Source organism: Ostrea edulis, chromosome 5, assembly GCF_947568905.1.
Source record: "Ostrea edulis chromosome 5, xbOstEdul1.1, whole genome shotgun sequence".
In the NCBI taxonomy this organism is placed as follows: domain Eukaryota; kingdom Metazoa; phylum Mollusca; class Bivalvia; order Ostreida; family Ostreidae; genus Ostrea; species Ostrea edulis.
Genome location: NC_079168.1, coordinates 42,351,445 through 42,365,167, shown reverse-complemented (window position 1 = coordinate 42,365,167; position 13,723 = coordinate 42,351,445). Strand labels below are relative to the sequence as shown.

General features: G+C 34.6%; 1 protein-coding gene across 2 annotated transcripts in view; it reads left to right on the top strand.

The window, feature by feature from the left end:
- LOC125649530 (uncharacterized) overlaps positions 1-13,723 on the top strand; it is a 57,156-nt gene that overhangs the window by 29,480 nt on the left and 13,953 nt on the right. For both annotated transcript variants that reach the window (XM_048877105.2, XM_048877109.2), the window contains 3 exons: positions 5,860-6,035; positions 11,619-11,763; positions 13,118-13,224. In XM_048877105.2, the coding sequence (XP_048733062.2) occupies positions 5,860-6,035; positions 11,619-11,763; positions 13,118-13,224 (428 nt within the window). The remainder of the gene's footprint in view (positions 1-5,859; positions 6,036-11,618; positions 11,764-13,117; positions 13,225-13,723) is intronic.

Sequence of the window (13,723 nt, the reverse complement as noted above, 5' to 3'; positions counted from 1 at the left end):
GTGCCACCACACAGACTTACTTCGTGTCTTTGACCCCTTTTTTCCCTTATGACAATCAGTGTTGCATGTTTGGTAATTAGGTCATTTGACATTTTTAAAGTGGGAAGTTAGTATACACATGATATAATGGCATCAATTGCAGCATGAATAACAGATCAGCAATAAGTCACAAGCGTAAAGGGACGTGTCTCAGTAAGGCAGGATGTTGGATGTTGAGATAATGACTACTACAACAAAAGCATCATGCATTCAATTATTTGTTGAAAAACTGTGACACCTTTCCCATATAGCCTTCATTGAATACTACATGTAAGATTGTGTGATCAGCTCAGGGACCCCAAAACCAAATCTATTAGAATTTTAAATCCTATGATATGCTCACATAGTTAGCTACACAAGGGTTTAATTGGCAACATGGGTGTCATCCCATTCCGGGTCACGTCAGTCAACGAAATGGCTCAGGATCAGAAATCTTGGCTGGTTGTTCGAAAATATGAAACTCTAGCTTCCCTCATTATAGATATCATCCTGGGGTGTTGTGATTAAGACTGAAACCTGCGTGTGTGCTAATTAATTTTATTTTAATGTGAACAGAGATGAAAGGATCAGAATGTGTTATGACAGATGATAATTATGAAGAAAAGGGTTTTCCTATCAAACATTCTATGTCAATCTGCTGCACACATATTGGAGTAGTTGGAAATAACCTTCTATGCACATTAATTTTTTAATAAACACACTTACAAAACTCATGGAGCACAAAACAACCTTGCTTGAACTGCATTGTTGAAAGAGAACTCTTTTTTTTTTTACACTGGAACTATTAAATACTCGCATGTATATGGCATATATTACGCCATGCTGAAGAAAGTATCGCCCACTTTGATTGGAATGGCAGGTATATAAATGTGTCATATTTTAATTTGTGTTACCTTGTGCAAAGTTTTATAAAAAATAATGTGAAGAATCCTGTTGTTTTGATGGTATGCATACAAGAGCTGAATGTGCAAACAAAAAGTTAACATAGAGTTGATTTTCGAAACAAGTTAGCCGTGCTGTATGATTGGCTAAAACAGTTTTGGGTCACCAGAACATACGACCCTTCAATTCGATGTGGACATGATGTCTGTGTAGCGAGTATGTGAGAGAATCTAACATAAAATTTTCTTAATATTACCCAAGACCTTAACAATCTTGTCCTGACTGTGAAGGAGTTAATGGCAAAATAAATTTTATACAACACTTGATCACATAATTTAGGTCTCCTTAAAATTTCGTATATCTAACGCATGCCGAATGGGTTTTTTTTAACACAGAACTGACATTCATCTCGATCTGTTAGATACATTGGCCTTAAAAATCCCTAAAGAATACAGTATCCAAAATTCTGTACATGTGCATACATTTCATACAACTGAGCTTTATAGCTTGCTTGGATGCTTGTCTGGAGGGCTATATTGTGATATTCCTAGTGTTAATGGTGCTGTGTACTATAAGCATAATCCGTACACAGCAAGGTTAAGTTTTTTGTATGGGATCATGTTTCACATATCGATACTTATCCCTTGCAGCAAGAACTTTTTAATGGAACCAATGGGTTTTTATTTTCTGCTGTCAATGTAAAGACGAGACTATAAATCTCGCCCATCTATCAGTCAGTTAGTTTTTTAGGTCACCTGAATGACACAGGTGACCTATTGCCATTTAGATTGGTCTTCGTCCGTCATTGTGCGTCTTCTGTTAACATTTTTAACTTCTTGAAAACTACTTGGCCAATTGTTACCATTTTTGGTGTGATCAGAAGTATCTCTAGGATAAGAGGAATATGAATTTTGAAATTTATGACCTTATCACCCCCAGGGTCTTATGGGTGGGGCCAAATATGCTTTACTGTGAATTTACAGTAAGTGTGAACGACTCAGCTTCTCAAGTTCATTCGAGGTCTCAGATAGTTGGTTTCAAAACAAATCTGTCAATGTTGACGCATCAAGGAAAGAACAATCACTGCGATTGGACCAATATTTAAAGGGGCGGGAATAAAAATAATTTTAGATGGTCACACGTGTCTTTACACTGGTGTGTCATTACATAATCTTTTAGCGCGATGGAAGAGACTGCGAAAAGGGAAAACCAATACCAACTAAAACAATGACATTGATTTTAAAATTACAGGCCGAGAGTTTATTTTATGGTAAAATCAGTAAGAAATTAGTCGTTGCAAAGGCCACGTTATAAAATTGTCAATCATGGGAACTCTTGCACCGAAAATGTCGCCAACGAAGCTCACACCGGCAATGCTCACACCGGATGTACTTTTGTTAATCGAGTATGAAATTAAAAAGAAATCAAGTGTATATTAATAGAGAAATCAGACAAAATTTATTAAGAAGAAATATTTGTACCCCTGACAATGTACCAAAGGTGTCTTTAATTTGTAGAACTGCGAGAAATTTTTAGGGAAATGACTTTCAAGAAACTGCAAAGAAAATCCAAGAGAAGCATATTTCGTCTGAACACAGGGACTCGTCACGAAATATTTGTCTTTTTAAAATTTGACATCGTCTATTCTATATTTACAAATAAATGTAAATATAGAATAGAGAGGGTCAATTCGTGACGAGCCCCTGTGGTCTGAACACGAACAAAGTGTTGAAAATTTCTTTGCTACTGATTTTATTGCAATTTAGGCCGAGTCAGTTATATATATATATATATATAGAGAGAGAGAGAGAGAGAGAGAGAGAGAGAGAGAGAGAAACTCTAAACGCTTTGTTGAAATATTTCGACCGGGTTACCGGTCTTCTTCAGTCGTGTTTTCGTGAAGAAGACCGGTAACACGGTCGAAATATTTCAACAAAGTGTTTAGAGTTTTTTCTGTATTTTACTTCCAAAAAAGAGACTATATATATATATATATATATATATATATATATATATATATATATATTGACGAAGCGAGTGTCGCGTTCGTACAATGGGTAATCGCAATCATGGACATACCATAGGAACTTGAAATTTTATCAATAAAGTTAATAAAATGTACTTGATTGACCATAGCTCAAAGCTTGGTCAATCAAGTACATTTTATTAACTTTATTGATAAAATTTCAAACTCCTATGGACATACAGTTAGGGGTGGACCAGTGATATAAGTTCCAAGGTAGACCAGTATCGCAACATTAACAATCGACCTTTGCTGTGGTTTATTATGACGTTATAGAATGCTAACGAAATACTGAATTTCTTTAATAATGTGTTACATGTACAGGAGAGGGGTGGTTTGGGGAATTTAGTTTTTGCTAGAATTCACAGAACTTGCCGTTGTTCATTCAATTAACAGTATCTAGCGATGGTTACTTCCGAATTTCTTACGAAAATGTGGGTATATATAACAGTAAAAGACATCAAAGCATGCCATGTGTTGAAAATAAATGTTTTCTCGAAGTAGAATATCTATTGATCTTATTACTTAATCTGACAAATTATTTTAGGGGCGAGATCAAATGTTCAATGTTAGAGAAAACTGAGTTCGCATAGTTCTCACCAAGACACCCCCCCCACCCCACCCCACCCCCACCCACCCCCCCCCCACCCCCCCCAATACAAAACTAAATATGAAGTATGTTGAAACTAATCGATTAACAAGTAAAACAAATGAAAGTATACATTGAAACTATTAAACGTTTATTAAAATGTGTTATTATGTGGTTTTAAAGTCAGTTGTCTTTTTTTCCCACTAACGTGTAATCGATGTCGGATGACAGAAACTTACGAGTTTTTACCCCCTCTTCCCCCTAACTATTTGAATTTAGAAAATTTTCCGACATGATCTTTTCCAATATTGCTTTGCAAGATTTCGAAAATATCCTCTGAGAGATTTATTTTAAAATAACGATATGGAAACTGCGAATGTGAAAGAGACAACAAAACAAAAGCATTGTTCTTAAACGGACAAAATCACCTATAGAAACATGTACTGAAATTTCTGATCACTTAAAACTGACAAGTATCTACAGGAATTTAAGGGAGTAACCTTTCAATTTTTATTGGGATATAGAGGCAACTGCGGATCCTGCCTTTTCCCGCAGCATTTTCGATCCCGTCTTTTTCTTTTCTTTTCAATATTCAGCACTATTTGAATTCTGGGATATTGCTATCCTGCCTTTTCTTTACATATCGGAACTCGCCTTTTTCACCCTATATTCCCCCTCCTATACCTATTGATACTGCGATGGATTATAAGTATAACACGGTTATTCCTGTTTAAAAGATAAAATTTATAAGGTATCTGATAAAAGTTATATCTTCTAAAGTTTACGAGATATCTTGTATCTTTTATAAGACATCTTATATTTTTTTCTTTATAAGATATCCCATCATTCTTATACATGCAGATATCTAGTATATATAAGATAAACTTTACAAGACATTTTATTAACGTAATCTCAAATCTCCGTTGTCAAATCAAAACCGATATTGAATCTCACGCTACGTACGGTGCAATTTACACTGAAATCAAATAGTGAAACTTACACTTGTTAGGCACGAGATAATATAATGCCAAATACTTGGGACCGCCTACCTATAATTTAACTGACCTATCAAAAGCGCTCTTTAAAATCACTCGGGGACTTTCCAAATGAACTATCTGAAGCACGTCATGTACTTGCCGATATGTCTCGTTCACACTTACTGTAAATCCACAGTAAAGGGCCATATTTTCAAAAATCTTCCCTACTCCTACACATGTGGCAGAAAAACTAAATGCATGGTTATGATGTCCATGAAGCCCTCTATCAAATTGTGAAATTCATGGCCCCTGGGTCAGGGGTTGAGGGCCATGGGTGTGGCCAATATCGTCATATATAAGCACCAAAGCAGTATATATGTGTACAATTATTTGATGCACTTAAGCATTATGTTTGTGTACAAAGATTTGAAGCACTAAAACAGTGCATTTGTGAACAAGTATTTGAAGCAGTGTATTTGGGGTCTATGACAGGTCACCGAAAGACAACTCGCATCGACAATTTGCTGACACTTTTTTTTACCACCACTTTAAAACTTCCTGACACGACAACTCAAAGAAAGACAAGTGACTGACAGACAACTCATCGTCAGAATATGATACATCAACACATGTAAATAAATGCTATATATATGTGTGTGTGTGTATGTATCTTTCTCACATAATGGTGTGACATCAGATTTTAGTCAAACAACAAAACCAACAGAAAATCGTGTGTACGGTTTTATTTTTCTTTGCATAAATCACCAATTCATCATTATTTGATATGTAAAGTTATGTGCAAGTCCCTCAAGGTTAAGAAGAACAGAATTCTTAGTCCTTTCTCCACGTTCTGAAACAATTTTTACAATTCTACCATTTCTTTTTAACATCTTTTTTTTTTTATGACATATCTCAAGCTTCACCCATTACTGCCGATCTTTTAATCATTTTGGACCAAGTTTGCTCTGATTTGAGTACTTGGGGTTGCCATGATGAATAAGAAAGTCTCAGAAAACTGTGTTTTTCATATTACTTTAATTATCTGAACACACAACACAACACATCAGAGATAAACAGGTTGAAATCATCGTCAGTGAGTTTCTATACTCACTGACATTCTTGTCAGTAAAATGTCCATTCCGCGAAATTTCATGTGTCGGTGAATCTCACTTTTGTCGGTGAGCTGTCTTTCGGCGAGTTGCCCAGGACTGGTGTCAGAATTTGTGTACAATTATCTGATGCACAAAAGCAGCTATATTTGTGTACAAGTATTTAATAATGCACTAAAGCATTATATTTGTGTATGAGTAATTTGATATGATTTTGATTTCATTGTTTTATTCTTTCAGGACCCTATGGTTTACCCTCTAGATTAGATGACGATGTGGCCTTTCCCACTGATATTAAACTAGAGAGACCTGACGACTGTACACCTGAGGAGGACAAGGATTTTAAGATCTGCGTTGTGTGTGGAGAGCGGGCCAGTGGCTACTACTTTGGAGCTCTTGTCTGCCTGCCTTGCAAGGTACATTATCAAAGACATGACAGCGTGACACATGAACATTGTATCAAATGCCTGGTTTCTGATTGTAGAGATATTTGTGTTGCTATGTATCATGGCAGAGTGTTGATTTTATTCTTGCAATATTTAATTATGGATCAGTGTAGTTGTAGTGTATTTCAGTTTGTGTGTTTGTACTTCTTAACACCCTAGAGAAGTAGAAATGTACTGGCATTTCTGTCTGGGTGCCTTGATATTGTTCTAGAAATGTGCCAACTCCATGCATCACTTCCTTTTTTTTTTAAATATATTGATTTCAGTGATATTCATGATATATTTTTTTTTTTTATCGTAAAGCAGCAGGTGTTTTCAGAAATTGATATATTTAATTAAAGAAACACAACCATGCTTACACCTGCAAGTAAAACTTGTATAAAGCAGAAAACACGCTTTCACAAGAGTCTTCTTATAGAGCCCTTTGTTGATTTTTAGGGGAATGTTTTTTTTACTTGAAAACCATAAGGGGTAGGAATGTGAAATCTTCAGATACATGTATATTAGGGGAAATGAACTACTTGTTACATGTAGCTAGTTTGGTCAAAGCCCCAGTGGTCATTCCCATCGTTATTAATTCTTTACAAACTTCAGCTAAAATTGTAGGAGTTAAGTAAAATATAAAGGAGTTTGTTCATGCTATTCTTCTTAAATGAATTTAAACTCGATCATTATAGATATGATTGATAATATGAATTCATAATCTGATGATGATTTGGATGTGATTTAATCTTTTTGAATTTTTGATCATGTCTTGAATAATTTCAAGCAGGGGGTACGTGTTTGGGTTTTTTCCTATTCAATCATTTTTAACTTTATAATAGGTTACAATCTTCTCTGTATTCTGAAATTCCATAAATGATATGCAATTTTTATGGTCCCTGAAAAATTTGGGGGGAACATTTAAATAATAAATCGCTGTTGTGTCTGTCCATCCGTCTGTTCAAGCTCCTATCTCCAAAACCTTTCATCAGAAATTGATATGATTGATCACAAATGTTCCTTGAGACACAGACTAGTAAATCAGGGTCTCTCAAGGTCATTTTGGAAAGGTCCAGGCCACTCAGAACATACAGTATAAAAGTTCCTTCAACATTTTTTTGTGTAAAAGTTCCCATCTCCTAAACCTTTCATCAGAAATTTATCATAATTGATTACAAATATTCCTAGGGACAGGAGACTTTTGGACCAAGGTCATTTTTGGATAGGTCAAGGTCACTCATAACATATATCTTATATAAGGAAAAAGTTCCTTATTTCAACAATTTTTGAACAGGTTTAAATGAAATGTTAATTCAGTGATGTACATTGGTCTTCTGTAATTGGAGGTGTTACCAATTTTTCTTTCTTCTAATCTAGCTATGAAAGTTTAAGATCCAAAAGTATTTCAAAAGATGTCAAATTTGAACTTGAAATTAGTAGATGATACATGTTTAGAACCTAGTTCTTGAATCACTCAACTTGAGTCCAGTGTGAAAAAGGCTAGTAATTTTTCCAAAATTAATTGTAGTTTTTTCCAGTTGCAAAAATCTTTCAAGGCTATATAAAATGACCTAATGATATACTTAAGACCCTGTAAAATATCCTTTTAATCAAATAAAACTAACCAGAAACAATCTCACCTTTCAATAGAATGCTGTATTTTATTAATAATTACTTTTTTTCTTTGACCATTTACCAATTCAATTCATCAATAAACTTGACATAGGAAAATACATAGTTAATCACAATAAAATTGATATATACATGCATGTTGAGGTACATATACATAAACAACATTGAAGATTTAAAGAATATGTAATAATTGGTAAATCAACCAATATGTTTTCAATCTATAATTAGCTCTGTGGAGCAACCAGCCATTGTTATATTTTCCCCCAGACTTACAATAGACCTTTCAAAAGTTTAGTCAAATGTGAGCAGAATCGCCCCTTTGGTCTGTAGAATCCTGTAAATTGTTTAGCTTTTAAATACTGGTAATCAATAAATAAGACTATCATAAAAAAAGTTTTCTTTTGAAGCAGCAGCCATTGACTGTTAATAGCCATTAGGACAATTACATTGTTAATTTGTGCACACCAGGAGTGTGGTGCCTATGGCTTCTGCTGTCACACATCAGTGGGTTGGCAAACATCAATATCGGAATGGTATAACAAAAGCTCCAAATAAACGCCGAGTTCTCGATAGTTGTCAGATAAACAAGTAACTAGCATGCTATAACTTGCTTTTTCTGCGATTGATTTAACCGATATTTGGCTTTAAAAAGACACCATTATAGACATTTATCCTTCAAACTTTTTAAATCCCAAACTGCTCTTTTTAGAACATGTAATTTCAAGGGTAATAACCAAGCAAGAGTAATTGCGTCATTTTTTCTTTTAAACACTGTTTTAAATGTTGATCAGAATATAAGATAGGAAGATTAATGATAAATAGAATCCCAGTTAAATTGATAATGTCCCAATGTCCCACTATAATGTTTATGTTTATTTAGTACAGGAGCCACAGTTACAGCATATTAGGGTATTTAGTTGGCCATGTCTTACAATGTTGACTATCTGTATACATGTACATGTATTTTGAATATAAACATGAATTTACCCTAGTTTCTAAAATTGATGTCGGGGTTAGATGTGAGATTTTTTCTGTATCTCAAAAATGAAGAAAATACAGATTTCATTATCCCCCTACTGATTAGTGACACAATAAAACTGTCTGTTTCCCTGAAAGTCCACCATTCCCCCATCTACGGACTACTACCTGCAAAATCAGTGTTGCTCCCAATAAATTGAATTGAATTGTGTTGCTCCCAGGAACTATTCAAATGTTTGAAACGCTTCACCGCCTTGGGAAATGGTTTTTTACCTCACCTAAGGCTGAAGTGAGCTTTTTTGATCAAAATTTGTCCCTTGTCTGTTGTCGTCGGCATTAACCTTCACATTTTCATCTTCTTCTCCAGAACCACGGGGTCAATTTCTACCAAACTTGGCACAAATCATCCTTGGGTGAAGGGATTCAAGTTGTTAAAATCTTATACTGGGTCAGAAAAGTTTAAATTTACATATGAATTAGCTTCCTGACATTATGAAAGTGTAGGTTCTATTTCTTCAAATCATGGCCCCCAGCCCCCAGATGTAGGGTGAGGCCAATAGGGAAGTTTTACATTAGGGATATATAGGAAAAAAATCTTCCTCTCAAGTAAATTCAGGTATGTTCAAATCATGGTCCAGGGCGGTAGGATAGGGCATAATAGGGGATTAATTAAAGATTTACATGCTGTTATATAGGTCTAGGGCGGTCAGGTAGGGCATAATAGGGGATTAATTAAAGATTTACATGCTGTTATATAGGTCCAGGGCAGTAGGGTAGGGCATAATAGGGGATTAATTAAAGATTTACGTGCTGTTATATAGGGAAAATCTTTGAAAATCTTCTCAAGAACCACTGGGCCACAAAAGTTGAAATATACACATGAAGCTTTCTGACATAGAGTAGAATGATTCAAATTTGTTTAAATCATAGTCTCCGGGGATAGGATGGAGGTGCAATAGGGAATGAAAGTTTTACACGCTGTTATATAGGAAAAATCTACAAAAATCTTCTCAAGAATCACTGGGCCAAAAAAGTAGAAATCAAAGTTTTATATTGGAATACACAAGAAATTAATTAAAACAATTTCTTTTCATATGTAACAGGGCCACACTAAATCAAATCCAAATGTTCCCAAGTTGTGTGTATTCAAAATCTTTTTTATGTCCCTGTGGATAAAGTTGAGGGTATATTTTGTCCTGTCTACCTGTCTGTCCAAATTAAACTTTAACCTTGCCCATAACTTTTGAGTGGTAATTTAAGTGATAGGGCTTTCTTATTTCATAAAATCATATTTAGACCATTGAACTTACACAGAATTGTTAGATCGTGTATAAATCTAAATGTCTACACTAATGAAAATTAAATTTTGTGCAGGAGCTTATGTTACAAGCACATTAATCATTGATGACTTGCCTAGTAGTAAACATTAGTGTAAAAAGGTCATACAGTGGATTGGTGGAAGGCCGTAACAACAAAGATAATGTGCTTTCTGAATAAGGTAGTGTGCTGGACCTGTTCTATGTATTGTGAAGAAATATTGAATACATGGTTATAAAAAGCATATAACTGTGTACCAACATTGTGAAATTCCTTACTCCTCAGTGGGATTCAAATGGGTATATTAATACTGATAATTAGGCTCATTGAGGCTTTTGATTAATACTCTTCAAGAAGAGTCTTGTTTACTTCTATTCATTGTGAATAAATACTTTAGAGCCTGTATCCCTCTACTAGACTTGTGGGATTCCCTAAACCTGTGTTAGGGCTTTAGAGTGATGATACAGTCTATCTAGTAAAATGATCTTTACTTCGATGTATTGTGACAAAATGCTATACATATGGTTATAAAGACTATACTGCCAAAATTGTGGAAATTCCCCTGGACTAGTTTTTGAGGCTACAGGTTGCAGCATTCATTTAATGAATTAATTTTTTTTTTCATTTCAAAATGCGCTTTCACTCTTGGACATTGAAAAAACTGCATCTGGAAAGCTTAAGACAATTTATTTTCCTTTTTATAAAATAATTAATGCTATAATTTATTGAGGTGTCCATTGAAGAGTAATGTAGTTGTTACTCAGGTGATCATTACGGCCCATAGGCCTCTTGTTACCTCACCTGAGCCGAAAGTTCAAGTGAGCTTTTCTAATCAATTTGTCTGTCGGCGTCGTAAACTTTTCACATTTTCATCTTCTTCTCAAAAACCAATGAGCCAGGAGAGCTGAGATTTACATGAAAGCTTCCTGACATAGTGCAAATTCAAATTTGTAAAAATCATGGCCTCCAGGGGTAGGTTGGGGCCACAATACGGACTAAGGTTTTACATGCAAATATATATGGAAAGTCTTCAGATATGGGCCAAGGTAACTCAGGTGAGCGATGAGGCCCTTGGGCCTCTTGTTTTTGAATGTAGGAATTCAGGCAGAATTATGATGACATATTACACATACATGAATCATGGAGATATATTTATTGAATGTATATTTCTCACTATGAACAACCTGCATGGTTTTCATAATTTTTCAATATTATGGCAAGTCATTAACACCCTGATCAAAGTGTAATTTTTTAGTTGCAAAATATGTCAAACTCTTGATAATTAACAATGCATGATAGATACCTAAAGAGACCCCCAGACTCATGAACTTTGAACTTTTTACATGTAACAGTAATTACATGGTTTTCTACCAGCTGTTATTCTTGACTTATATTGTTTGCAAGTTGCCAATGGACAAAAGTGTTTGCATCAAGTTGTATTCACAAATGCGCCCAGATATAAACTTTATACATTTATTTAACATTATAACTAGTTTGCAGCAACAAATAGTCATGAGGTAGTGGTGCTCAGGATTCTCACACATTTTTCATGCATTCAAATAAAACCTGGTATATATAGTATATTTTTTATATGATGTGCAGATCAGAGACTTTTATTCTAGAGCCACTTTACAAATTTTTCAGAGTTTTTACATCAGATGCACAAAAGATGGTGAGCCCACTTTCACCTGTCAGTGTAATGGAAACTGTGACATTGCCAAGCAAGGCCGTATTCGCTGCCAGTACTGTCGTTACCAACGTTGTCTTATGGCAGGCATGTGCAGGAAAGGTAATTCAGTTTTAGCTTTAATATTTCTATTATTAACAAAACAGAGTCAAAAACTGGAGACCAACATCTGGAGGTTAAAATTACGGAAGATTCTCACGAGTGGATACCATGTGGTATTCAACAGGATCTGTATCCAAAGTATAAACTTGAAGGAAAAAAAACAAATCACCAACACACCATGAGAATGCAGAGTGAATTTTATTTGGTTGACTTAATATTAAGTAGATTGTGCAATTCTTTTGTGTATATTTTTTACATGATTACTCTGATTATTCCAAGTTTAGATTAATTATCATCATAACTAATATTCACGTGCTTGTACATCCCAGTATATGTGTTGGAGAGGGTGTCTCCATTCTAATTCTGGAAGATTCGGGGATGCCTCCAATCCTATCTGGGATATTTGTATCCTACATACAAGTGGGTTCTTCTTATGTAGAACACAGTGAATATCATGTTGAATTATTCTTGCCACTTTTTAGTAATTTAAAGCTATATGTGCCATATTGAACAGTATTTTTTCGATGTTGGAAACCATGCAGACCAAAATTTTGTTAGTATGATAAACTATGACAAAGTGATAATACCTGAAAATGTTGACAAATTATATACTGGTATTAATGGAATACTGGTTTATTCAATGCAAGGGGAAAATGGCGATTTTCTAATGCATATTTATGAAGGAGTAACGTTGATGGTAGATGTGTGCAAGAAAAATATCATTAGAAACAGGAGACGAGGATTTCTTCAGTTATCAGCTGGAATTTTTACAGATAATCTCTCATTGGGAAGTGGTGCATGTTTTGGGTTTCTACTGATCCTTCAAAAAAGAAGATATTTCTGATTGCCTTAATAGATATAAGAATGGCACCCCTTCCAATGCAATTAATATCTCAGATAAGCATGGAGACCGATCCCTCCATAATTGATGCATTTCTTATCAATTACAAATAACTTCTGTAAGTGTTCACATTAGGAAATTTATGATATTTTTCTCCTAATTTCAATATGATTTTCATCCAGTTAATCCTCTAAACTGGCTGACAGTACATACCAGTATAATGCTGATCTTTATGAGACTTGCGTATACATGTACATGTATTGTATTTCAATGGAAAATTTTATCCCAGCTGCATGGATGTTTCATTGTTGAGTGTCCCTTCTAGGTTACTAGGTCCAGAAGTTAATTACCTTGGTTCCTAAGTTGTTAAAACTAAGTCATTAATTACTATTGTTCCAGGGGCTTAACTATATCTGTTCAGGCACACATTGAATGGTGTATGCAAATCTTAACCTTTGCTGCATTATCACACCTGTATTTTATCATATATCTGGAGTTACTTGACATTTACAGAGAAACCTGAAACAGTCCAGCCAGCAGATGGCCAAGTTCTGTGCAAAGTCTGTGGGGACATTGCCAATGGAATCCATTTTGGAGTGAATACATGTGAGGGATGCAAGGTAAGGTATCCATATTATATTCATGTACATGTGCTCAATGCAAAGTATATCTATAAAATAATTAAATGTAGGTTGGTTGTGAATTGAAGTCTTAGATTGTATTGTGCTTAAAACTGTATTTTGGAAAGATTTATATTATATTTTTGCCTTGTTTTTAACTTGCTGTTTGCATTTCTTTAAAAATCTTCTTTACTCCTTGACATCACACAACCAAATTGAGTATGTGGTGATGATCAGAGAAGCCTTTACATAAGCTGCATAAGACCAGCAAACACAGAGTTCCGAATTTTGAAATTATGAATGACCGTTTATTTTGTCTTTGGTCAACTATTCGGAATGACAGATTACAATTGCATTCATAAAATTATTATCTAATTTCCAATACAGAGAGAGATCATTTATGTGACATAAGGAACATTTAATTTGGAGCTCCAAGTGACTTCCTAATAATTATAATCAAGTTTTATTTACTGTATATAATATCAATAACTATAACATA